Consider the following 23,967-nt stretch of genomic DNA (forward strand, 5'->3'; position numbering starts at 1 on the left):
TCAGGGCCACACGTTGACTACGACTAGAGAGGAAGTCCACCAGCCATGCGTGGAGATTTCCATGGATACCAAAAGAGGAGAGTTTGGTGAGCAGAGCAGGGTGCCAGACCGTATCGAAGGCACGTGATATGTCAAGGGAGACAGCTCTAATTTCCTGTTTGGCATTGAGGACCTCCATCCATTGTTGAGAAAACAGAAGCAGCATGTCCAGAGTAGAGTGACCAGGTCTGAAACCAAATTGATGATCAGAGATCAAGCCATTGGAGAAGAGGAAAGATTTCATATCTGAAGCAATGATGGATTCCATGACTTTGCTGATAATTGGGAGAAGGCTGATTGGTCTGTAGTTGTTGGGATCTGTTTTTGCACCTTTTTTGTGCAAAGCGGTGATGTTGGCAGATTTCCAAGAATGACATTATATTGACATTATATTTACATTATTTGACATTACATTGTCATTACATTGACATTGACATTACATTCTTGTTGGATGACATTATAAAAACACGGCTGTATGTTCATCGATTAGATGACAAGCATTTTGGAAGAGGAATCATATAATTATGTTAATTTGCATACATTGGAAAAAAGATCACACCCATGTCCAAAGGAAGCAGTTCAGTTTGGCATTTTAATATGAAATAGGCAAAGCTCAGGAATGAACCCTTTAAAATCACCCTTTAGAACCCTTTGGTATTACCCTTTAGAACCCTTTAAAATTACACTTTAGAATTAACATTAAGAATCCTTTTCAATTACCCTTTAGAACCCTCTAGAATTACCCTTTAGAAAGCATTAGAATTACCCTTTATAACCCATCATAATGACCCTTTAGAACCCTTCAGAATTTCCCTTTGAACCCCCCTAGAATTACCGTTTAGAATCCTTTAGAATAGAAAGGTTCTTCTGCTTCATTTTTTGATAGATGGAAGGCCAAATGCCAAATATTGACGAGCTTCACCGCTTAAAAATGTCTAAAGGCTAATGGAAGGTCTTACTAACGGAGAAATGAGGAATGGTAACATGAGTTTGGCAGCAGGCAAGAGGACATGATAATGGAAGAAAGCCATTAAGGAAAGGGAAGAAAGACCTTGGAAATAGGAAAGATCACATAATACAAAAAGAACAAAAGTGATGACAGGTGATGTATGTAGTCAGGTGAAAAAGTAAGTACACCCCATGTAAAGTTTTGACTTTTTCAACATATTTCAACATACAGCTATTTGATCTTCATTTCAACAATATTTATAGATAAAGGTGATATAACACAACAAATATCATGAAACATTTACATTTTGTAGTCCATTGTATCTATCTATAATTCCAGTAATCTCTGTCTGTACGTCTGTACGTCTGTACGTTTGTTTGTCTGTGACCGCTGTTTCTCGACAACCACGGGTCCGATATACTTTTAACTTGCCAGGTATATTGCTGGGGACCCGAGGATGTGCCTTTTCAAGGTTTCATATTAATCGGACAATTACTTACCGAGCTATGTCCAAAAAACGATTCAACCAATCAGAGAGCAGCGAACGATCGCGTGTGCCGGCGTTGCGAATGGACCAAACCATTCCATGTAAATAGAGGGGGGGGGTTCTGTGGTCGTTGCGAATGGACGAAACCATTTCATGTAAATAGAGGGGGGGGGATTGTCACTGTACTCGCAAGCCGTTCGCCGTTCGCTTTGGCGTTGCGAATGGACCAAACCATTTCATGTAAATAGAGGGGGGGGATATAATTTTAGATAGATATATAGTACGGGCATATATATAGTACGGGCATGCCCTAGTAATTTAAATAAACATAAATGCAAATTTCGCATGTGGAAAAAGTAAGTACACCACTACATTTATCACTACTTCATATACCGAAAATTAGAATCAGGTGCACCATCTCAGGTGCAAATGATTAGAACATCGTTAGATAGGATCTTGGAGGAACCTGTCTTATTTAAACCTCAGACATTTCGTTTGGTTTGCTCTTTGTTGTTGAAGTGTGTGGCGTCACCATGCCTAGATCAAAAGAGCTCTCTGAGGCCTTCAGAAATAAGGTTATAGATGCCTACGAGTCTGGGAAGGGATTTAAAAAGATCTCCAAACAATTTGAAATCAATCATTCGACTGTCCGGAAGATCATCTACAAGTGGAGACGATTCCAAACAACTGCCAACTTGTTCAGGCCAGGCCGCCCCAGCAAATTCATCCCGAGAGCAGACCGCAAGATGCTGAAAGAAGTCTCTAAGAACCCCAGAATGTCATTACGGGACCTACAGGTAGCTCTTGCCACTGTTGATGTCAAAGTGCACAAGTCTACCATTAGAAAGAGGCTGCACAACTTTGATCTACATGGGAGGTGTGCCAGGAGGAAACCTTTGCTGTCCAGAAAGAACATCAGGGCAAGACTAAAGTTTGCCAATGAACACCGAGGCAAAGACCAGCACTTCTGGAACAATGTGCTCTGGACAGATGAGTCAACGGTAGAGATATTTGGCCACAGTACTAGAAGACGTGTTTGGCGAAAACCAAAGACAGCATTTGACCACAAGAACCTGATACCAACTGTAAAGCATGGTGGTGGAAATATTATGGTTTGGGGCAGCTTTGCTGCATCAGGGCCTGGGCAGCTCACCATCATAGAATCCACTATGAATTCTTCATTGTACCAGAGGGTGCTTGAGGATAATGTGAGGCCATCTGTCGGAGGGTTGAAGCTCAACTGAAGGTGGACCTTGCAACATGACAATGACCCTAAACATAGCAGTAAATCCACCAAGGAATGGCTGAAAAGAAAGAAATGGAGGGTTCTGGAAAGGCCAAGTCAAAGCCCGGATCTAAATCCCATCGAGATGTTGTGGGGGGATTTGAAACGAGCTGTGCACGCAAGAAACCCCTCAAACATCGCACAGCTGAAATAATTCTGCATGGAGGAGTGGGCAAAAATTTCTCCCAGTCGATGTCAGAGACTGGTAGACAGTTATAAGAAACGCCTACTTGAGGTTGTTTCTGCCAAAGGGGGCAATACCACCTATTAGAGCCAAGGGTGTATGTTACGGATTCGTCACTTCCGTTGTGGTGGTTTTCATCTACTGTAAACATTTTGGATTCCATGTACTATTATTGTTTTCAAAAGGTTTATTGTTCATGAACTGTTTTCAAAAGGTGAAAAAGTTAGTGTTAAAAAGAAACAGGAAACCGGATCGGGAACCGGACGACGAAGAGGAAGAAAAGAGAAAGAGGGCGGAGCGAGTGAGTCGGACAAGGAGCCGAGCTACTTGAGGTTTGGAGCGAACGTTGGCGAGCAAGTCACGAGCAAACTCTCGGGTTTCCCGGGAAAGGGGTCCCTGCGACAGAGTTGTCATCGCTGTGACCGATCAACCTGCGTGTCAGGTTTTTGGCGGTGGATTCCGAGGAGAATTATCGCCAGGCCGTTACGTCTCAAGAACGGGTCATCGGCCATTTGACTCGCGCGCTTCGCGCGTTGAGCAGGGTCTTTGCTTCGTCAGCCGTTTTCACCGCTTCCAGACGTATCTGGCGTGTGTGTGTGCACCGTGGCTTGAAGATTAATTTGCGGTTCGCCGACTGTGAGCCGTGAAAGTCCATACCCAAGGGTGTGATTTCCCAGTCGCCTTGAGGGCGCCTTTGTGCAGCTTTGGACTGTGTGACTGTACTTGCCATCCGCACGGGATTCTGGTCTCGATTGGACATCGTTCTGGTGATCGCTGGAGCGAATCAACTTTGGGCTTGAAGCCGGGAATAAGAGACATTGGGGATGTTCTTGTTTCACTCACTTGGAGCACAGTGAGTTCTATATTACAAAACTGATGGTACCATCAGAGGACATATTGATTGTACTATTGAATACTATTATTGTTGTACTGTTATTCTTGTGTGATCTTAATACAATATTTGTTTGTGAGTAACAATTGGGGTGGCTTCTCCATTGATCTTTGACATACAAAATAACACATTTTTCTCTCTCAGGGCTCGGAGGTACACCGTGACCAGGGGGTCGGGGAGGAGCACATAAGTGTACTTACTTTTTCCACATGCAAAATTTGCATTTATGTTTATTTAAATTAAATTTCACTTTGACATCAACAGTGGCAAGAGCTACCTGTAGGTCCCGTAATGACATTCTGGGGTTCTTAGAGACTTCTTTCAGCATCTTGCGGTCTGCTCTAGGGCTGAATTTGCTGGGGCGGCCTGGCCTGAACAAGTTGGCAGTTGTTTGGAATCGTCTCCACTTGTAGATGATCTTCCGGACAGTCGAATGATTGATTTCAAATTGTTTGGAGATCTTTTTAAATCCCTTCCCAGACTCGTAGGCATCTATAACCTTCTTTCTGAAGGCCTCAGAGAGCTATTTTGATCTAGGCATGGTGACGCCGCACAGTTCAACAACAAAGAGCAAACCAAACTAAATGTCTGATGTTTAAATAAGACAGGTTCCTCCAAGATCCTCTCTGACGATGTTCTAATCATTTGCACCTGAGATGGTGCACCTGATTCTAATTTTAGGTATTTGACGTAGTGATAAATGTAGGGGTGTACTTACTTTTTCCACATGCGAAATTTGCATTTATGTTTTTTTTTATTATACAATGGACTACAAAATGTAAATGTTTCATGATATTTGTTATATTATATCACCTTTATCTATCAATATTGTTGAAATGAAGATCAAATAGCTGGATGTTGAAATATGTTGAAAAAGTCAAAACTTTACATGGGGTGTACTTACTTTTTCATGTGACTGCATGTGGGCTGCCTCTTAAAATACCAGCAGAGAAGAAGAAGAAGAATAGATGAACAAAATAAGGAAATTCATAGGCATGCGACCACTGAATTGAAAATATATAGAACGCTCATACTCCGTGAAAAGTGTAGCCGCCGTGTCGCCATCTTGGTTAGCACGACTCGACCGACTCGCTTCGCGGATCTCGTTTGTTTCGTACATTCGTTTGTACATTTTGTACATTAGACATGTACATTCTCCCGGCTGCTCACTCTGCCAACCATTTGGGCCTACTTAATAAAGTTGATTACATTTCATCACTTTAGTTTGCATTATTTTGATACGTAATAAAAGGACAGCTAAATTCATGTTTTCAATTTTGACCAAAAACAAATCATTGTGAAATAATTCGGACAGACTCTTCGCAAGTTTCATGAAAATGTCCTGAGTTATTCACGCTCCCAAACGAACAATATTTGTTCTCGAAATTTTTTTTGTGAAAAGGAAAGGATAAAGGAAAGTTGTAGTAACTGTGATAGGTTTCCTATTGAAAAACGATCGCACAAAAGATGAAAAAACGCAATCGCTTTTCGCTCTGAATTACGTGCAAATGCATGACGGAAATCACCATCGCCCAGCATCGAGTGCCAACCAAGATGGCGCCCGGTAGCTACATCTCCACCTGTGTGGTGTGAACACTGAACTCTATACTAACTGGACAGGAAGGGAAGCTCATTTTTTGAAGCCATTTGTCCGCCATCTTTGCTCCCCCACGATTCCCCAAAACGAATGTCATTTACCGATGTAATGTGATTCCTCTTCTTCATTCAAATCGACTGCTGCGGTTTTTATAACCGGAAGCAGCGTACGATGGCATTTCATCAATCCTGTAATAATGCTTTTTCAACCCTGGAACGGATTAAAATTAATTCGGAATGGAATAAAATAAAGTGGGAAGGTGGAATTTTCGTAGGAAATATGCTGATCATTAAATATTAAATTCTTTAAATTCCCTCTAATTAAATATTAAATAAATTAAATATTCTAATAATAAATAATATTAAATATTAAATAAATAATTATTTAAATATAATTAAATAAATTAAATTACATATTAAATAATATTAATATTAATATTAAATATTAATAGTAATTAAATATTCTTTAAAAATTTAAAGAATAGGAAAATAGGACTGCGTTTACTTTTTCATCGCTGATAATATAACATGGATCTGCAAAATGAATTGATATGTTAATACCTTGTATACCATATTTGTGGTCAAGTGTTGGTTTTGTTTTGTTTTTTCATTCCACATGGCACAATATTCTTACTGAAGTGAGTACCATTGAAAACAAGTCAAGTGAATCCACTTGGATTCCGCCCAGGTTGGCACATGGAAATTATGATGTAGCATAATTATCATCTCGGGTCAAGATTTGAAATTATGCCATGGTTTTTGTAAAATTGCTACTAGTATTCACATTATGTACTTTCACCAAAACATACATCATCATAGAAACATACATAGAATTTGGGTCCTCTGGGTCATTTGGGTCCTCTGGGTCATTTGGGTCATTTGGGTCCTCTGGGTCATTTGGGTCCTCTGGGTCATTTGGGTCCTCTGGGTCATTTGGGTCATTTGGGTCATTTGGGTCCTCTGGGTCATTTGGGTCCTCTGGGTCATTTGGGTCCTCTGGGTCATTTGGGTCCTCTGGGTCATTTGGGTCCTCTGGGTCATTTGGGTCATTTGGGTCCTCTGGGTCATTTGGGTCCTCTGGGTCCTCTGGGTCATTTGGGTCCTCTGGGTCATTTGGGTCCTCTGGGTCCTCTGGGTCCTCTGGGTCATTTGGGTCCTCTGGGTCATTTGGGTCCTCTGGGTCATTTGGGTCCTCTGGGTCATTTGGGTCCTCTGGGTCATTTGGGTCCTCTGGGTCATTTGGGTCCTCTGGGTCATTTGGGTCCTCTGGGTCATTTGGGTCCTCTGGGTCATTTGGGTCCTCTGGGTCATTTGGGTCCTCTGGGTCATTTGGGTCCTCTGGGTCATTTGGGTCCTCTGGGTCATTTGGGTCCTCTGGGTCATTTGGGTCCTCTGGGTCATTTGGGTCCCCTGGGTCATTTGGGTCCCCTGGGTCATTTGGGTCCTCTGGGTCATTTGGGTCCTCTGGGTCATTTGGGTCCTCTGGGTCATTTGGGTCATTTGGGTCCTCTGGGTCATTTGGGTCCTCTGGGTCATTTGGGTCCTCTGGGTCATTTGGGTCCTCTGGGTCATTTGGGTCCTCTGGGTCATTTGGGTCCTCTGGGTCATTTGGGTCCTCTGGGTCATTTGGGTCCTCTGGGTCATTTGGGTCCTCTGGGTCATTTGGGTCCTCTGGGTCATTTGGGTCCTCTGGGTCATTTGGGTCCTCTGGGTCATTTGGGTCCTCTGGGTCATTTGGGTCCTCTGGGTCCTCTGGGTCATTTGGGTCCTCTGGATCCTCTGGGTAATTTGGGTCCTCTGGGTCCTCTGGGTCATTTGGGTCCTCTGGGTCATTTGGGTCCTCTGGGTCATTTGGGTCCTCTGGGTCATTTGGGTCCTCTGGGTCCTCTGGGTCATTTGGGTCCTCTGGGTCATTTGGGTCCTCTGGGTCATTTGGGTCCTCTGGGTCATTTGGGTCCTCTGGGTCATTTGGGTCCTCTGGGTCATTTGGGTCCTCTGGGTCATTTGGGTCCTCTGGGTCATTTGGGTCCTCTGGGTCATTTGGGTCCTCTGGGTCATTTGGGTCCTCTGGGTCATTTTGGTCCTCTGGGTCATTTGGGTCCTCTGGGTCATTTGGGTCCTCTGGGTCATTTGGGTCCTCTGGGTCATTTGGGTCCTCTGGGTCATTTGGGTCCTCTGGGTCATTTGGGTCCTCTGGGTCATTTGGGTCCTCTGGGTCATTTGGGTCCTCTGGGTCATTTGGGTCCTCTGGGTCCTCTGGGTCCTCTGGGTCATTTGGGTCCTCTGGGTCCTCTGGGTAATTTGGGTCCTCTGGGTCCTCTGGGTCATTTGGGTCCTCTGGGTCATTTGGGTCCTCTGGGTCATTTGGGTCCTCTGGGTCATTTGGGTCCTCTGGGTCATTTGGGTCCTCTGGGTCATCTGGGTCCTCTGGGTCATTTGGGTCCTCTGGGTCATTTGGGTCCTCTGGGTCATTTGGGTCCTCTGGGTCATTTGGGTCCTCTGGGTCATTTGGGTCCTCTGGGTCATTTGGGTCCTCTGGGTCATTTGGGTCCTCTGGGTCATTTGGGTCCTCTGGGTCATTTGGGTCCTCTGGGTCATTTGGGTCCTCTGGGTCATTTTGGTCCTCTGGGTCATTTGGGTCCTCTGGGTCATTTGGGTCCTCTGGGTCATTTGGGTCCTCTGGGTCATTTGGGTCCTCTGGGTCATTTGGGTCCTATATTCCTATCCTATAACATATATATCTCCTATAACCTATCCTATAAATATAGATTTGATGACGTCATGTTTACACATCTGAGCGACAGAAATGAGCGACAGAAATGGGTGACAGAAATGGGTGACAGAAACTAGCTTCACTTTTGAGCGCCCGAAATTCCCAGGCAAACGCTATAACGCACCAGGTTTACAACCTGTGCGTTAATAAATTGCATCCATTTATCAAAGAATCAGAAACGTGGTGTTGGGCTAGCGGCTAGGGTGCCAGCTTAGGACCCTAGGATCCTGGGTTCGAATCCCGGTCGATCGCTGAACGAACGCCAGGGGGGTTGACTCAGCCTGTCATCCTTCCGAGGTCGGCTAATTGAGTACCAGTTCACTGGTAATTCCCTGTTTGTCGTAAAAAGGCGACAAAAAGGGTTGGCGGCAGGAAGGGCATCTGGCCGTAAAACATTGCTTCAAAAAGGGGACCGAAAAACAACAACAACCACGGTCCCCGAAAAAGGCCAACCCCCGCTTTGCGGGGAAAAAATGGCCTCTAAAGGTGGTTTTTTTTGTTGTTTTTTTATCAAAGAATCAGAATCAGAAGAGTATAGTGAAAACAAACTTCTGAGTTATACTTCTGGGCAGAGAAACATGATGGTCATAGTAAATATTTTTGTTATTCTCCTCCAAGACATGTCAGGATATTGCCAAATTATGATAAATTATAATTACAGAATATAAAATAGCAACATGTGTACAGCACGGCATCTTTCCTCACAGCAAATTGCTGTCTAAAGTCAATTTCAATCGAATGTTTTGTTGAAATTTCGATTAAATTATTTTATAAAATACTAGCAGAAGTACCCGGCATTGCCGGGTGGGGCAGGGGATGGGGAGGGGAGGGGAACGGGGGGAGAGCGAGCCCCTTGGTAAAGCGAGCGATTTTTTTTTTTCATAGTGTCATAGCGATTTTTTTTTCATAGCGTCATTGCGATTTTTTTTTTCATAGCGTCATAGCGTTCATATCGTTCATAGCGTGATAGCGATTTTTTTTTTCATAGCGTCATAGCGTTCATAGCGTCATCACGTGATCGCTCTGAGCGAATCAGCGCCCACCTGCTCTGATTCCGTTGATTCCATGCGCTGAGGTAAATATGAATAAAAAATATGGATCGTCAAATATTTTGAGTTCGGCCATGTTCGTCCCAGGCTCAATGGCCATGTCTATGCCAAATATCAAGCACGTAAGCCTCTCCGTTTAGGAGTCTATCGGTAACATTACACACACACACACACACACACACACACACACACACACACACACACACACACACACACACACACACACACACACACACACACACAACTGTGTTTTATATATATAGATAGCAGGCATTGTCTTTTGCCTGCTATAGATAGCAGACATATATATAGATAGCAGACGGAAGCAGATTTTCTGGGGGAACCAATATGGCGACGAATCTACTTCCGGTGACTTCACAGCGAATGGACCGATTAGCGTTGATTTGGCGTCGAGCCTCCAATCCAGTTAGTATGGAGATCAGTGGGTGTGAATGGCAATGGTCATTCTATATATTTTCAGTTCAGTGCATGCGACAGGGTGATGCCAGCAGACGGATGTTGTGCAACACAATATATTACTTTGCTCCTCATTAAAATTCAAATATAATGTTCATTTTAAGGGATCACCTCGTTATTATTGTACACGAATGGTAAAATTCATTATTTATTTGTCTCTTGATATTTTCCTTGCTGTAGAACATGGGCTTCATTGCTTTCAACTTGTTTGGATTAGTTATTGATTTTTTTGTGATCGACAGTGAACACTTCAACTTGGGTAAAAGCATGCCCTAAAAAGGAGTGCATAAAGAAGAGGAGCAGTGAGCATATCCTGTCTGTTTATTTTTTATTTTTTTTATTTTTTTGTATACAAGGTCGAGGCTCGTGAAAGAGCTAACATTAATCACACAAAAAGTCAAACCGACACATAAAACATATAATAAGAGGAGCGGTGGACAAGATGGGGAGAGAGGGGGAGGACACAAACACAACATTTGAGAGCAAATCGATAGATAGATCTGTGGGAGGGACATCGATAGTCCCTCCCACAGACATCGCAGGGACATCAATAGATCTGTGGGAGGGAGAGGGCTTGGTTGGAGGTGGGAGAGGATTAAAACACATGGACACTGCAAGGACTTCCAGGAAAGAAGTTGGAATTTCAAAAAAGTGGATCTGGGGTGAATTAGTGGGGGTAGAAAAGATCAAGGTTTTGGATGGGGCAAGATAAGAGATGGTGGTGAACATCTGTTTTAAAGACCTGGAGGGAGGGGTGGGATTGAAGGGAGTGTGGGAGTTTGTTCCAGAAGCGGGAGAAAAGAGGAATGAAAGAGTGAAGGTGAGCAGAGAGCCGAGATTTTGGCAGTTTAACCACAAGAGGGTTGCTGGCAGATCTTGTGCGACCTGTAGGATTATTTGGGGGACAGAGCACAGAGAGAGCTGGGGGAGCAAGGCCAGAGAGGAGTCGGTAGAAGACAGAAAGACCACCAACCTGCCTGCGGTGAGTGAATGAAAGGCCCTCGGAGTTAGCTTCATCTTCATCATTCCAATGATTCTGAAAGCTTTGGTTTCAACAGCGTGAAGCCGAGCTAGGTGTGAGGCAGGAGCACCAGCCCAGATGGGGGAGCAGTATTCCATTGAGCTGCGGATGAAAGCCTTGCATGTGGTGAGGAGCTCAGATGTGCTAAGGAAGGACTTCGCACGACGGAGGATGCCCAGTCGGCGACTCGCTTTGGAGGCCAGCTTGGAAATGTGGTTTTCCCAAGAAAGATCATGGCAGATAGTGAGACCCAAAAGCTTGAGCGACAGAACTTCTTGGAGAGGATTGTTGAGAAAGTATATGGAGGGTTTTCCAGTCGGTCTTTTCAGAGAGACATAGTAAGCGTGTGAGATTTGTCAGGATTGAAAGACATGTTCCACTTGTTTGACCAGTCAGTGATTTTGTCCAGGTCTGCAGAGAGTGAGGAGGCTGCAGACTGCCGATCTGAGGGATGAGGAATGGAGCGGCAGAGAGTGGAGTCTGTTGGAAATGCAACCTGTACCGATTTGCTACGTTCAATACGACTAATTATTACTTAGTCATCATCATGTATCAATGTATCATGCCGTATGCAGAGCACTGGTGCGGCCGACACAGTTACTTGGCAACAATCCTGGTCAGGTCGCCACTCTAAATCAGGAAGTTAGGGCAGCAGGAATTTGTCATTTAACGCCAAGGGACAGTACACACATTGATGAATCACCCGGAGTGTGAAATACAAGGATGACCATTTGTAGCTGGGTCGAGATTCAAACCCAAGCTTATTGAGCGTACCTCAAGGAATTTTTAATTACTATACGAATTAATTTTATCCAAGGTTGTCTGGAAAGCATACAAAGCAGTATGCTAAGCATGCTGGGAGAAGAGATGCTGACTTTTTTTACATCCTGATAGGATGTGACTCGTGCTTTCTGTTTCTACCTTGCAGAAGCGACACTTGTCCGATTGACTCAGTCCTGCCATTTTCTTTCAGCCATTCGTGTAGTGTCCTTGGTCTTGAGCATTTATTATGATTCGTTCTCCATCCAAGTTGAGCTGCCCTCTTCTTAGCCATTCCAGTGATCCTTCTTTGTCTATTCACAATCTGTCCAACTCTTTTTTTTACATTTCTCTGTTACATATCCTTTTGTCGTTTTCCCAGTTGTCACTATATATCTGCTGGTATTTTTCTTTTGTCTTGTTTGCAATTGTTGGGGCTGTATTTATTGCTGTTTCGGTTTGAGGCGTGACATCTTCTATTCGCACGTGTTTTTCGAACTTTTTTGCAAGGTGTGAGATTTGTCTGAAAGGATTGAAAGACGTGTTCCAAGTGTTTGATCAGTTGTGATTTTGTTCCAGTTCTTCAGAGAGTGACGAGGCCAGGCCTGCTGAACTGAGGGATGAGAGATGGAGTGGCAGAGAGTGGAGTCATCAGAAAAAAGATAAGGAGGACTTTTCAGAGTTGGACAGATCATTGATGAAGAATATAAAAAGCACAGGGTCCAGGATACTGCCTTGAGGAACTCCAACCTGAACAGGAAGAGGAGATGAGAGACTTGAGAGCCTTTGGAAGCCTAAGACCCTCTGAGACCCAAAAGACCCATTAGACCCTTTATAACCCTAAGACCATATCAGACTCCAAAGTTCCTTTCAAACTATAAGACTCTGGAAGACCCTTTAGAGCCCAATCACCTTTTAAGACCCTTTATAACCCTAAAACCCTTTAAGACCCAAAAGACCCAGAGGACCTAAAAGACCATTAAAGACCCAAAGACAAAAAAGACGCCGAAGACTCCAAAACCATGGAGGACCCAAATACCCCAAAGACCTTTAAAGACCCCAAAGACCCTTTAGACCCCTTAGACCTTTTCAACCCTTTAGACAATTTTAGACCTTATTAGAACACTTAGAATCATTGACCTTATATACGGCTTAGAGCTGGCCTTTGACCGTTTAAAACTTTTATACCTTTTAGGAATTTTAGACCCAGTTTTTTTTTTTTTTTTTTTTTTTGTATACAAGATCGAGGCTCATGAAAGAGCTAAAATTAATCACACAAAAAGTCAAACCGACACATAAAACACAAAATAAGGGGAGTGGTAGACAAGATGGGGAGAGAGGAGGAAGGACACAAACACAACATTTGAGAGCAGGGACATCGAGAGAATTGTGGGAGGGAGAGGGCTTGGGGGGGGGGGGGTGGGCGAGGTATAAAACATATGGACACTGCAAGGACTTCCAGGAAAGAAGTTGGAATTTCGAAAAAGTGTATCTGGGGTGAATTAGCGGGGGTTGAATAGATCAAGGTTTTGGATGGGGGAAGATAAGACATGGTGGTGAACAGCTGTTTTAAAGACCTGGAGGGAGGAGTGGGATTGAAGAGAGTGAGGGAGTTTGTTCCAGAGGTGGGAGAAAAGAGGAATGAAGGAGTGAAGGTGAGCAGAGAGTCTTGATTTTGGCAGTTTAACCATAAGAGGTTAACCAGTTCAACCCTTTAGAACCCTAACACGCCTAATGCATTGCTAGATGCTTTAGAACCCCAAGACACTTGAGGCCCTTTCGACCCTTTTTAAGACCACTAAAACCCCTAAGAGCATATAGCCTATGTTAGACCCTTTAGAACATTTAGATCCATAAAACCTTGAAGACCCTATCGACCCCATGATAAACTTTTGACTTGTAACTGCTGTTGGAACATACCCTTTAGACATTTTGACCCCTTAAGGCTTAGACCTTTTAGACCATTTTAGATCCTTTTGACCTTTTAAAGACCTTTATAACCCCTTAGACCCTTTAAGCAATTTAGATCCCTTGACCCTTAAGACTGCTTGAACCTTAAGACCCATTTAGACAATTTATATCCCTTGAGACCTTTTATGTCCCTTTGACTCCTGAAAACGTTTACAACCTTTAGACTGCTTAGACCCCTTGACCTTTATAACTTAGACCCAATAGACCTCTTCAGACACAAACTACTATGATAATAATAATAATAATAATACATTTATTTTATATAGCGCTTTTCAAGAAGCCCAAAGACGCTTAATGTACTATTGGATAATACCCCTAGATCTTTAAACTCCATAATAATCTTAGATACCCCGATAGGACCTTTGGACCACTTTGACCCTTTCGACCTTTACAACGCTTCGACACCTTAGGCTTCGACCCTTGAGACCTGTTAGATCCTTTAGACCTGTATATCCATTAGACCCATTTAGACGCACACCACACAAACATCTATAAAGTCTTCGTGCAATATACAGACTATACTTGGGTGTGTGCTCTGCTAGGTTGAACAGAAATTGCATATTGGGTGACTGAATTGGTTCACCAATCAAAACCTAGAATCATATTGTTTTTAAGTTCATAAACCCAATGGGTCAAAGGTCAAGATAACATAAAATCATCAATTTTCATCCAATCGACTTAAAATTTGAACCAGGTTTGAATATTTTGTCACTGAAACCTATTGTTGGAGGTCAAAGGGCAAAGCTATAGGTCACATAATATCATCAATTTTCATCGTATTAACTTGAAATTTGAACAGGATTTGAATATTGGGTCATAGACCTGGTTCACCAAAACTCAGAACGATAAATTTAGTCTTTTTGACATGTCAACGGTTTCCATGACAACAATTAACACCCCATTATAATCAAATGGGCCTTTTGTGAATTTATTATTACCATACCTCGGTAATCTTTCAAGATATAAAATTTAAACTTACACAGCTTATTTGTACATATGTGCAATATACGTGAGGAAAATGTGGTCAAACTTAGTCAAAGGTCAAGGTCAAGGTCAAAGTCATCCGAAACATGAGAAACACCTATTAGGCCACAATTAGAAAATGTATCAACCAAATTTTTATGCATAATATTCAATCATGTAAACCAATGGATAGGTCACATTTTCCAAATCAACAAATTTCTGTTTCTTTTGTTTCTTTGGATTTCCAAAGTATAGTGCTGTGCACGACATCATCCTTGTCACACACCCAACCTGTCCTTCAGCTTCATCTTCAGCCCAACCCTTTATTTGATCTCCAGCCCAACCCTCTGCTCTGTAAGGATCTCCTTTTTTGCTATGATAGACCTGATAGCTGTGCATGACATTGTTTGTTTGTCTGGTTGTGAGCAGGATATCTGAAAAAGTAATTGACTGATTCCGCCAAAATTTGGTGGACAGTTTGGGTGCGTGACAAGGACGAATTGATTAGATTTTGATGAAGATCTGGACCCGAGACTACGTAAAGTGATCCTTTACCATTGAGAGGGACAAAAACGATCTATAGCACTCTGAAAAAGTTAAGAACGGATTATGACAAAATTTGGTGGATGATTTGGGTAGGTGAGAATAACAAGCCGATTCGATTTTGGTTATGGTTCGGATACAGATCCGGCCTATCAGTGGGATACAAAAGGTAAACTGTTCAACCTGGTGGAGGTATGTGCACTTCCGACTGCCGTTCCAGTTATCGAAATGTCGTTATGTTATTCTGGACATGTACAGATGCATATGACAACTTTCAATATAGAATAGTAGAAATAGCAAGAAAACCTATTTGATTCACCGTAAAAATGTTAAAAAGCCATACTAATTGAAGATATTAATGAGCCATACTACAAAAGCCATACAAGTTGATAAAAAAAAATAGGGGCAATGCCCCTTGATGAACCCTTTGGCGCTCACCTGGTAGAATAAAGCAGTATACTACACCGACTAAATATATTGTTGTGGATATGAGAATGGTTTGTTTGTTTTTTGTTGTTGTAGTGTAAATTGTTGTAAAGATCACCCTTTGTAAATGTCATGACCCTTGTAAATACCTCCGTAGTGTAATGGTCAAAGGGCGTCTCGGTAGTTATTCCATGAAACACCACATTGCAGGACCCGATAATACCCCTGTTCAGTAGCTTATATCTTATTATGTGTCTTAGGGTAAGGCTGTGTCTCCCATTAATTTAAATACTCCATTGCACCAAGTGAAATAAGAGTAGATCCCCTTTCATTTCATTTCAATGGCCAACTGCATTTTGGGCGGTTTTCTTCAACCACCATTGGCCACGAGGCAGGGTTGGGGAAGAAAGGCGTGTCTCCACCTCGTCATAGAGGGGAGGAGTGAGCCAGCCCCGAACAACCAACCGAGCACGAGGGGTTTGGTTTGAGAGGGCGGAGGAAGAGCGATCGGGGAGGTTCGCAAAGGTTCAAGGGTGGGGCTATATATAACCCATGAGAGACGCCCCCAAGAGAGATGCGCTTTTACTGAGACGAGAGATGAGTCCAAGGAAAGAGCTGGGTCGTCAGAACAGAGCGCGAAGAGAGATGAGTCCAAGGAAAGAGCTGGGTCGTCAGAACAGATGCGCTTTTACAGAGACAAGGAGATGAGTCTGAAAAGAGAGGTCCATGACAAGAGCTGAGTTGGTCGTCAGGGGTGGTCAGTGGTTGCATTGAGTGGTTGCGTTGGAGAAAGAGTGGTTGGACAAAAGAAAGAGAGAGGAGAGAACCCGTCACGCCAGACCCCCCACCAGCGCGTCGGCTCCGACCGTGATCCGACCCGTGATCCGACCCGTGATCCCGCGCACACGACAGGATCGGTGGCATCAGCGGCCGTCGAGGTCCAGCCCGACGTCCCGTGCGGGATCAAGCTCCAGCCAGCTCCGTGCCGTCCTCCCCCTCCAGCCACACACCTCCTTCCAGCCAATCCACTCTGCAATTCCCCGTGTGAGTCGTCTTTGTTTGTTCTGTCCTGGGTAGGTAATTAAGCTTGTATAAGGAATTCACTGTGTCACCTGCGTCTCATCTCCCCTGTAAATAAACGTGACTGCTTTCTTTTTGCTTATGTGTGTAAATAATAATAAACCCAGTTACTCTTCTGTACGTCTTCTTCCTCTTTGTATTCGGTCGCTTTAGAGTTTTCCAGATTGAGTAGCTGTGGCGCGATACGGCCAACGTTTGGGTAAATCGGGTGAATCGGGGAAGAACAGTTCGGCCGCGGTTATACCTCCGCTCGGTAAAAATAACATCCTAATCCGCGGACCGTAACAAATTGGCAGTCAGGAGTTGGGATTCGAACCTGGGACTAAATTTATTTCGCCCAAATTTTGGAACACCAATTGTACAATTACCGAAACAAATTGGTGTCAGAAGTGTGGGATCGGACCAGAAGCGCGCTTAACGCGCTCAAAATTACAAGCTGCTGGAAATTGTTTTGTTTTTAAAGAAAAACCCGAATTTTGAAATCGCGCCATGGCTGGTCAAGGCGACGGGATGCCGGTGGGAAAGATAGACGGGGTAGAATCGACCCAGGACCTCGGGGAAATGTATATGGAGGAGGTGGTTGAGGGGGTATCAGGCGCACAAAATGGCGCTCTCACGCACGAGGTTACGGGCGCGCAAAATGGCGCCTCGCACATGGCCACGGCGACCGCGCCCGCGACCGTAGCAGCGCTGCTGGTGGATTCGAACCTTTTTTTCCTGCAAATGGGGGCCCTTATGGACAAAATGATAAATGGAATGAGGGCCGATAGGGAGGAAAGGGAGCAGAGGGACAGAGACCGCAAGTTGGGCGAAAGGGTCCCAGGGGTGCACGACGAGGTAACGCGGGTCGAGAAGCGCTGGTTGAGCGAAGCGGAGGAAAGCACGGGTACAATGACGGGGGTAGAAATCGCGACACGGGGTTTGGAAAAGCCGGCGACCGATGAGGTAGAGGGAATTTTATTAAAGCCAACGGTCGTCGAGGCGAGTAAAGAAAAAGTGGAAGTGGGCATTGAAATTGAAGAGACCGGGGACTTAGAAAACCACTCGCGGCGGGAGGAAAAGATGGAATATGTACAAAGTCCCTGCTCAAATCATGAGGATGTGCTCACTAACCAAATAAAGAGTTTGCAGGTGCGCGTGGAGCAGGGAATCCCCCAGGTGAGTCGTGCTGTGTATTGTGCGGGTAGATTTTGCAGGAGGATGTTTAACGACAAGAGAATTGTCGCGCGATTGGGATCAAGGAAGCACCCGGGCGTTGGTTAAGGGTCCCGTGTGAGTAAAAATGGCACGCATGTGAGGAAAAAGTGTGCGTCGGCGAGTGGGTGTGTTATAAAGTGTGGGAGTGAAACCGAGTGCGAGCGAGAATGCACGTCGGGGTGTACGGAGTGTGACACGAGGAGTGAGTTGGTGGTGGAGCGGGTGCGAGAATGCACGCTTGGAATGGCTGAGGGTGTGCGAGGAAGCACACCTGAGTTGGTGGTAGCGCGGGTGTGGGAGAGCCCATGTGAGCGCGTTAGTGGGTGGATGCCAGAGTGGTGGCCCATGGTGAGTGTTACGGAGGACGAAACGGAGGAGAGGTGTGGACCGAGGTGTGCGAACGGTGAGTGTGCGCGAGAGGTGTGGTGTGTAACAGGGAGAGCGTTGGTGGAATGTACGGACGGCGTTGGAACGCCGGGTTTTGTGAGGGTGAAAGGGGTAGCGTATGCGTGTGAGCATGCAGGTGAAGCATCGACGGTAACCGGGTTAGCGGTTAGAGCGACGGATAGCCGATGCGAGCACTCGGTGCGAGGAGCCCTTTGTTGGATGCGAGGCCCGGCGCGGATCGATACTGCGTCGCTTCTCTTCGAAGCGTCGTTGCCGATTCGGGCATGGCCCCGCCCCGCACGGTCGAGTCCGGGCCTTGGCGGGCGAGGCGACCGGTCCGGTTCAAGGGCGAGTGGGAGGAAGCGGAACGGTGCCCCCTCGTGGGGACGGGGTTCCGACCGGGGGAGATTGAGCCATCGGGCCCGGGACCGCAAGGTACCGCGCCGAGATGGTGCGTGGAATCTCGGGCGGACCAAACCACCTCCCTTGAACCGAAAGCCGGACGGATTCAACCTGCAGGCGACCAAGCCACCCGCGTTCATTGCTCGGCTTTGCGAAGCCGAGTTTAATGAAGTCATGACGCACCGAGGCTAGGATATAGCGGACTGTGATGATGGTGATGATACTGATAGTGTTTTGATCCGAAATTTAGAAAAGTGAATAGAATTGGCAGTAATTGGAAATCTTTGATTTGTGGAAATTGGACGAGCAAAATTTATAGTAAGAGATGCCCCATGTGATGGGATGGCCAATCCACCATCCCTCACAGGGGGGGCAAAGGAGCACTAGTTTTATGGGGTTGATGGCAGTGAAAACTAGCCCGGGAGGGTTAGGATATATCGTGTGTAGGGAACTAGAGATTGACAATAGGTAACGGTAAGGTTAGGTAGCTACATTGGACAGGTAGCTGGGGACGTAGGTAGATTAGTGTGGATGATAATGACGTGGGAGCGCAATAGTTAAAAGGGGCGACTGGGAAGCGCAAGTTTCAGAGGGGAGTAGTTGGATGAGATGATGCCGTGTGAGTGTTGGAGGTGAATTCAGAAGTGTATTGTGAAAAGTGTGTGAAGAACAGGTGTGATTGCACAGGTGTGCAACTGAACAGGTGTATGGAGCAGTGTTTGAGTGAGTAATGGTGATGTGTGTTGTGTTGACCAACTGGTCCAGGAAGAGGAGGAGGGTGCAGGTGGCACCAGGTGTGAGTGCACAGGTGTGCAACAACAGGTATGAGGAACAGGTGTATGGAATAAATGGTAGTGTGGAATATATGGGGTATTGGAATGGATGGTCGTGGAGTGAGTATGGTGGAAACTATGGAGTGGAGTGGATGGTGCGAAGGTGTGAATGGGGGAAGAGTGGACCCCCATAACGAATACCCGGGGCGGGTAGTGTAAGTGTTAGGTAGAGGGTATAGGTAAATTGTGGTTGGATATTGGCATCTGTGGTGCGGGTGGAAGAATGGTGATTGGATGGGTGCATTAGTGTTGTGGAAATGGCTGCGCGTGTAGCCTGTTAGTGTGTGTAGTTGGTTTGGGCACTCCACCACTGTGAGGTTGTCGGCCAGGTGAGGCCGCAGGTGGGCTCTGGGAGCCGGTAGTTGTGGATGGGGCCCGAGGATCCGGAGGACGGACCCGGGTAGCCCAGTGCCAGAGGGCACCAAGAGGTGACAGAGCCAGGAGGGGCCTTCCCCAGTTAGTTAGGTTAGGGTGAGGAGCTAGGTAAGCTCGGGTGGCAACTGCAGTGGTGGAGGTGTGCAGGTGGGTAGACCTGCTGGGAGAGCTACACGTCACAGCCCAGAAATTGTGCAAGGGCACCGGGAGATGAATCGGGGGAGTGAGACCCCAAATTGAGAAGCACCACAGTTTGGTCAATGGGAATTGGTTTTTAGAACCCATAGTGTAAGTTGGCCAATGGATTGGCAGGGAGAGACCCCGGGTAGTGTAAAGTGTGTTAAAATCATTTAGAGGATAGTTAGGATTGGAGTCTCCTCGCACCATCTGCATCCACTCACCTGGGATGACGTACCTCCACACCATGCCATGTTTAATTATTTTTGATGCAAATGTTTTGGATTGTGAGACGCATCATGACGTGGGTGTGACATTGTGCTTTGTGTTCCATCTCTTCCTCCTTATGAGGATTGATGACGAATTGGGTGATGGCAAATTTTGGATAGAGGGATTGTGAAGACGAATTTGGTATAGGAGAAATATGGGGAAGACGTGACAGTAGTGACGAATTTGTAAAGGTGTAGATTTTGTACATATGGGGTAAGGGCAAGGGTAGTGTAGGTGACAGGGGGGGGTGACGTACGGTAGGAACGAGCTTTCTCACTTCGCTCTCCGTACGCATTTCGCCCTGCATTGCCTTGTTTGATGTGTACCCTTGTGACCTTACCCCTCGCTCATTTGTCTTCCCCCTTTTGTCTCCCACATGACCTGTGCGCCATTGGGCGCCGAGGGGAGCGTGCGTGAGTCGGCCATTGTGCGCCCGAAATTCCCAGAACCAGCTGTCTGCATCGATGCACCACATTATGGACCACATGCCTGTGGCCGAGCACCACGTATGGACCCCATGGGTTGGGGCATGGCCCCTCTGCTGGAACCGGCCATGAAGGCCAGAAATCTTGCTGGCGGACCTTGGCCACAGGGCACCGATGCCCCACAGGTGAACCACACTAGTCGGCCCTGTGGGCCATAAATAAAGAAAATAAAAGGGACACGTTGGGTGCATTTTACTTTATTGCAAATAGGCCGCCAGCAAAGAAAAAAGACAACATCTGGAAGAAATAATAATAGCCAGCAGAGGGAGCCGAAGAGCAAGAGATCACCTGCAGGGTTAGGGGTTGTTGATTTTATTTTTTATTGAACATTGTTGAACTGTGGTGACTGCACCGATTGGTGCTTGAGGGTGTGTTGGTGCGTTATAGGTGCTTTCATGGTGCGTCGATGCAGAGCAGACTGTCTCCCCCTCAGAAAGAACAATCACAGGTCCTGGCTTAGTCTTGTAAATAAAAGTACTGTCAATTGTAAATAATGCTCCCCACCGTCAGTGTGTAGTTTGAAGACCATTCCGCAATTCGGTTAACTGTGGGCGTAAGTCTGTTAGGCAGGGTGCAATGGAGCAGCGGGACACATTTATTTATGTTTTAAAACTGTCGCACTCAGGGTCAGGTTAAAAGTAGAGGGAACAACACCCACATGTCACACTAAATTTAAGTTGTAGGCCCGGGCCGTGCCTAAGAGGAGGAGGGTGCAGTGTTGTGGATATGAGAATGGTTTGTTTGTTTTTTGTTGTTGTAGTGTAAATTGTTGTAAAGATCACCCTTTTTAAATGTCATGACCCTTGTAAATACCTCCGTAGTGTAAAGGTCAAAGGGCGTCTCGGTAGTTATTCCATGAAACACCACATTGCAGGACCCGATAATACCCCTGTTCAGTAGCTTATATCTTATTATGTGTCTTAGGGTAAGGCTGTGTCTCCCATTAATTTAAATACTCCATTGCACCAAGTTAAATAAGAGTAGATCCCCTTTCATTTCATTTCAATGGCTAACTGCATTTTGGGCGGTTTTCTTCAACCACCATTGGCCACGAGGCAGGGATGGGGAAGAAAGGCGTGTCTCCACCTTGTCATAGAGGGGAGGAGTGAGCCAGCCCCGAACAACCAACCGAGCATGAGGGGTTTGGTTTGAGAGGGCGGAGGAAGAGCGATCGGGGAGGTTCGCAAAGGTTCAAGGGTGGGGCTATATATAACCCATGAGAGACGCCACCAAGAGAGATGCGCTTTTACTGAGACGAGAGATGAGTCCAAGGAAAGAGCTGGGTTGTCAGAACAGAGCGCGAAGAGAGATGAGTCCAAGGAAAGAGCTGGGTCATCAGAACAGATGCGCTTTTACAGAGACAAGGAGATGAGTCTGAAAAGAGAGGTCCATGACAAGAGCTGAGTTGGTCGTCAGGGGTGGTCAGTGGTTGCGTTGAGTGGTTGCGTTGGAGAAAGAGTGGTTGGACAAAAGAAAGAGAGAGGAGAGAACCCGTCACGCCAGACCCCCCACCAGCGCGTCGGCTCCGACCGTGATCCGACCCGTGATCCGACCCATGATCCCGCGCACACGACAGGATCGGTGGCATCAGCGGCCGTCGAGGTCCAGCCCGATGTCCCGTGCGTGATCAAGCTCCAGCCAGCTCCGTGCCGTCCTCCCCCTCCAGCCACACACCTCCTTCCAGCCAATCCACTCTGCAATTCCCCGTGTGAGTCGTCTTTGTTTGTTCTGTCCTGGGTAGGTAATTAAGCTTGTATAAGGAATTCACTGTGTCACCTGCGTCTCATGTCCCCTGTAAATAAACGTGACTGCTTTCTTTTTGCTTATGTGTGTAAATAATAATAAACCCAGTTACTCTTTTGTACGTCTTCTTCCTCTTTGCATTCGGTCGCTTTAGAGTTTTCCAGATTGAGTAGCCGTGGCGCGATACGGCCAACGTTTGGGTAAATCGGGTGAATCGGGGAAGAACAGTTCGGCCGCGGTTATACCTCCGCTCGGTAAAAATAACATCCTAATCCGCAGACCGTAACAATATTTTAAGAAGCATCACGGTATTTTAAATCAACTTAAATGGTTGCTCAGAGACAGGGCAGCATCACGTAAACGTAAACATTAGAGTTTAAACAACAACAAAAAAACTATTCGGGGGGGTGGGGGGGGGGAGCCCATGGCCCCTCCAGAGCCCGATTTTTCTAATCCTGTGAACAAACACTGGTATATCACAGGTGATGGAGGTTGTGATTAAGTTTCAGTTGCAAGTGTTTACGGACTGACGGACGGACGACGTGCCATCCCATAAGCTCCCCGGAACTATGTTGCAGGTGAGCTAACATGGTTCGAAGACGAGCAAATGAAATACTAGACTGCCAGTCGTTGCAGGGAAAGGCAAAAAGGAATTTATTCCCAAGCAGATAAAAACATCCGTAGGGAACGTAGATTAAACATCATCGGTATATGACATTGCCACATATAAATACTGTACTGTATATAACAAAATATATTATTTTTTATTTTTTATTTATTTTTTAAATATAACAAAAAGGCATTATTAATACATTAAATTAAAACTGCAAAAATAAAAGTTTGTGACAAATTGGTTTCATTATTTTCTGCTGATACTTTGAAAGACTTTTGAGGCAAAATGAAGAGTGGAGCTGACTTGGTGTTAGGATAACACACCAACAACAAGCCCACAGCAGTATACATCCCTGTATTTAGTAAAAAGGACACACCTCTTATTGTCTGGATGCCCCACCTCTTATTGTCTGGATGCCCCACCTCTTATTGTCTGGATTCCCCACCTCTTATTGTCTGGATTCCCCACCTCTTATTGTCTGGATTCCCCACCTCTTATTGTCTGGATGCCACACCTCTTATTGTCTGGATCCCCCACCTCTTATTGTCTGGATGCCCCACCTCTTATTGTCTGGATTCCCCACCTCTTATTGTCTGGATTCCCCACCTCTTATTGTCTGGATGCCACACACCTCTTATTGTCTGGATGCCACACCTCTTATTGTCTGGATGCCACACCTCTTATTGTCTGGATGCCACACCTCTTATTGTCTGGATGCCTCAGCACACGAGGCTGTATCATTTGTGCATGACGTACCGAAAGGATGCGGTCTCCTCTCCGCAGCTCTCCGCTCAAGTCTGCCGGTCCGCCAGCCAGAATGTACGACACAAAGATCCCTTCACCATCTTCACCGCCCACGATGTTGAAACCCAAGCCGGTAGAGCCCTTATGCAGCACCACACGGCGGGCCTCTCTGTGGGAGGGAAAAATGTAAGAAAGTGAGTGTGAATGAAATCCGCAGAAATTGTTAAAGGCAATGAAGCAACAGAGT

The 23,967-nt window shown here is 45.6% G+C and overlaps 1 protein-coding gene across 3 annotated transcripts in view; it reads right to left on the reverse strand.

Annotated features, from left to right (window-relative positions):
- Positions 1-23,967, reverse strand: part of DLG2 (discs large MAGUK scaffold protein 2) — a 467,276-nt gene that overhangs the window by 242,512 nt on the left and 200,797 nt on the right. For all 3 annotated transcript variants that reach the window (XR_013624585.1, XM_078784648.1, XM_078784647.1), the window contains exon 11: positions 23,733-23,889. Coding sequence is in view for 2 of the 3 variants with exons in the window: in XM_078784648.1 (XP_078640774.1) it covers positions 23,733-23,889 (157 nt within the window). In the remaining variant the exon portion in view is untranslated. The remainder of the gene's footprint in view (positions 1-23,732; positions 23,890-23,967) is intronic.

The sequence above is a fragment of the Myxine glutinosa genome, chromosome 9 (genome assembly GCF_964187855.1).
Source record: "Myxine glutinosa chromosome 9, kmMyxGlut1.1, whole genome shotgun sequence".
Taxonomy (NCBI): domain Eukaryota; kingdom Metazoa; phylum Chordata; class Myxini; order Myxiniformes; family Myxinidae; genus Myxine; species Myxine glutinosa.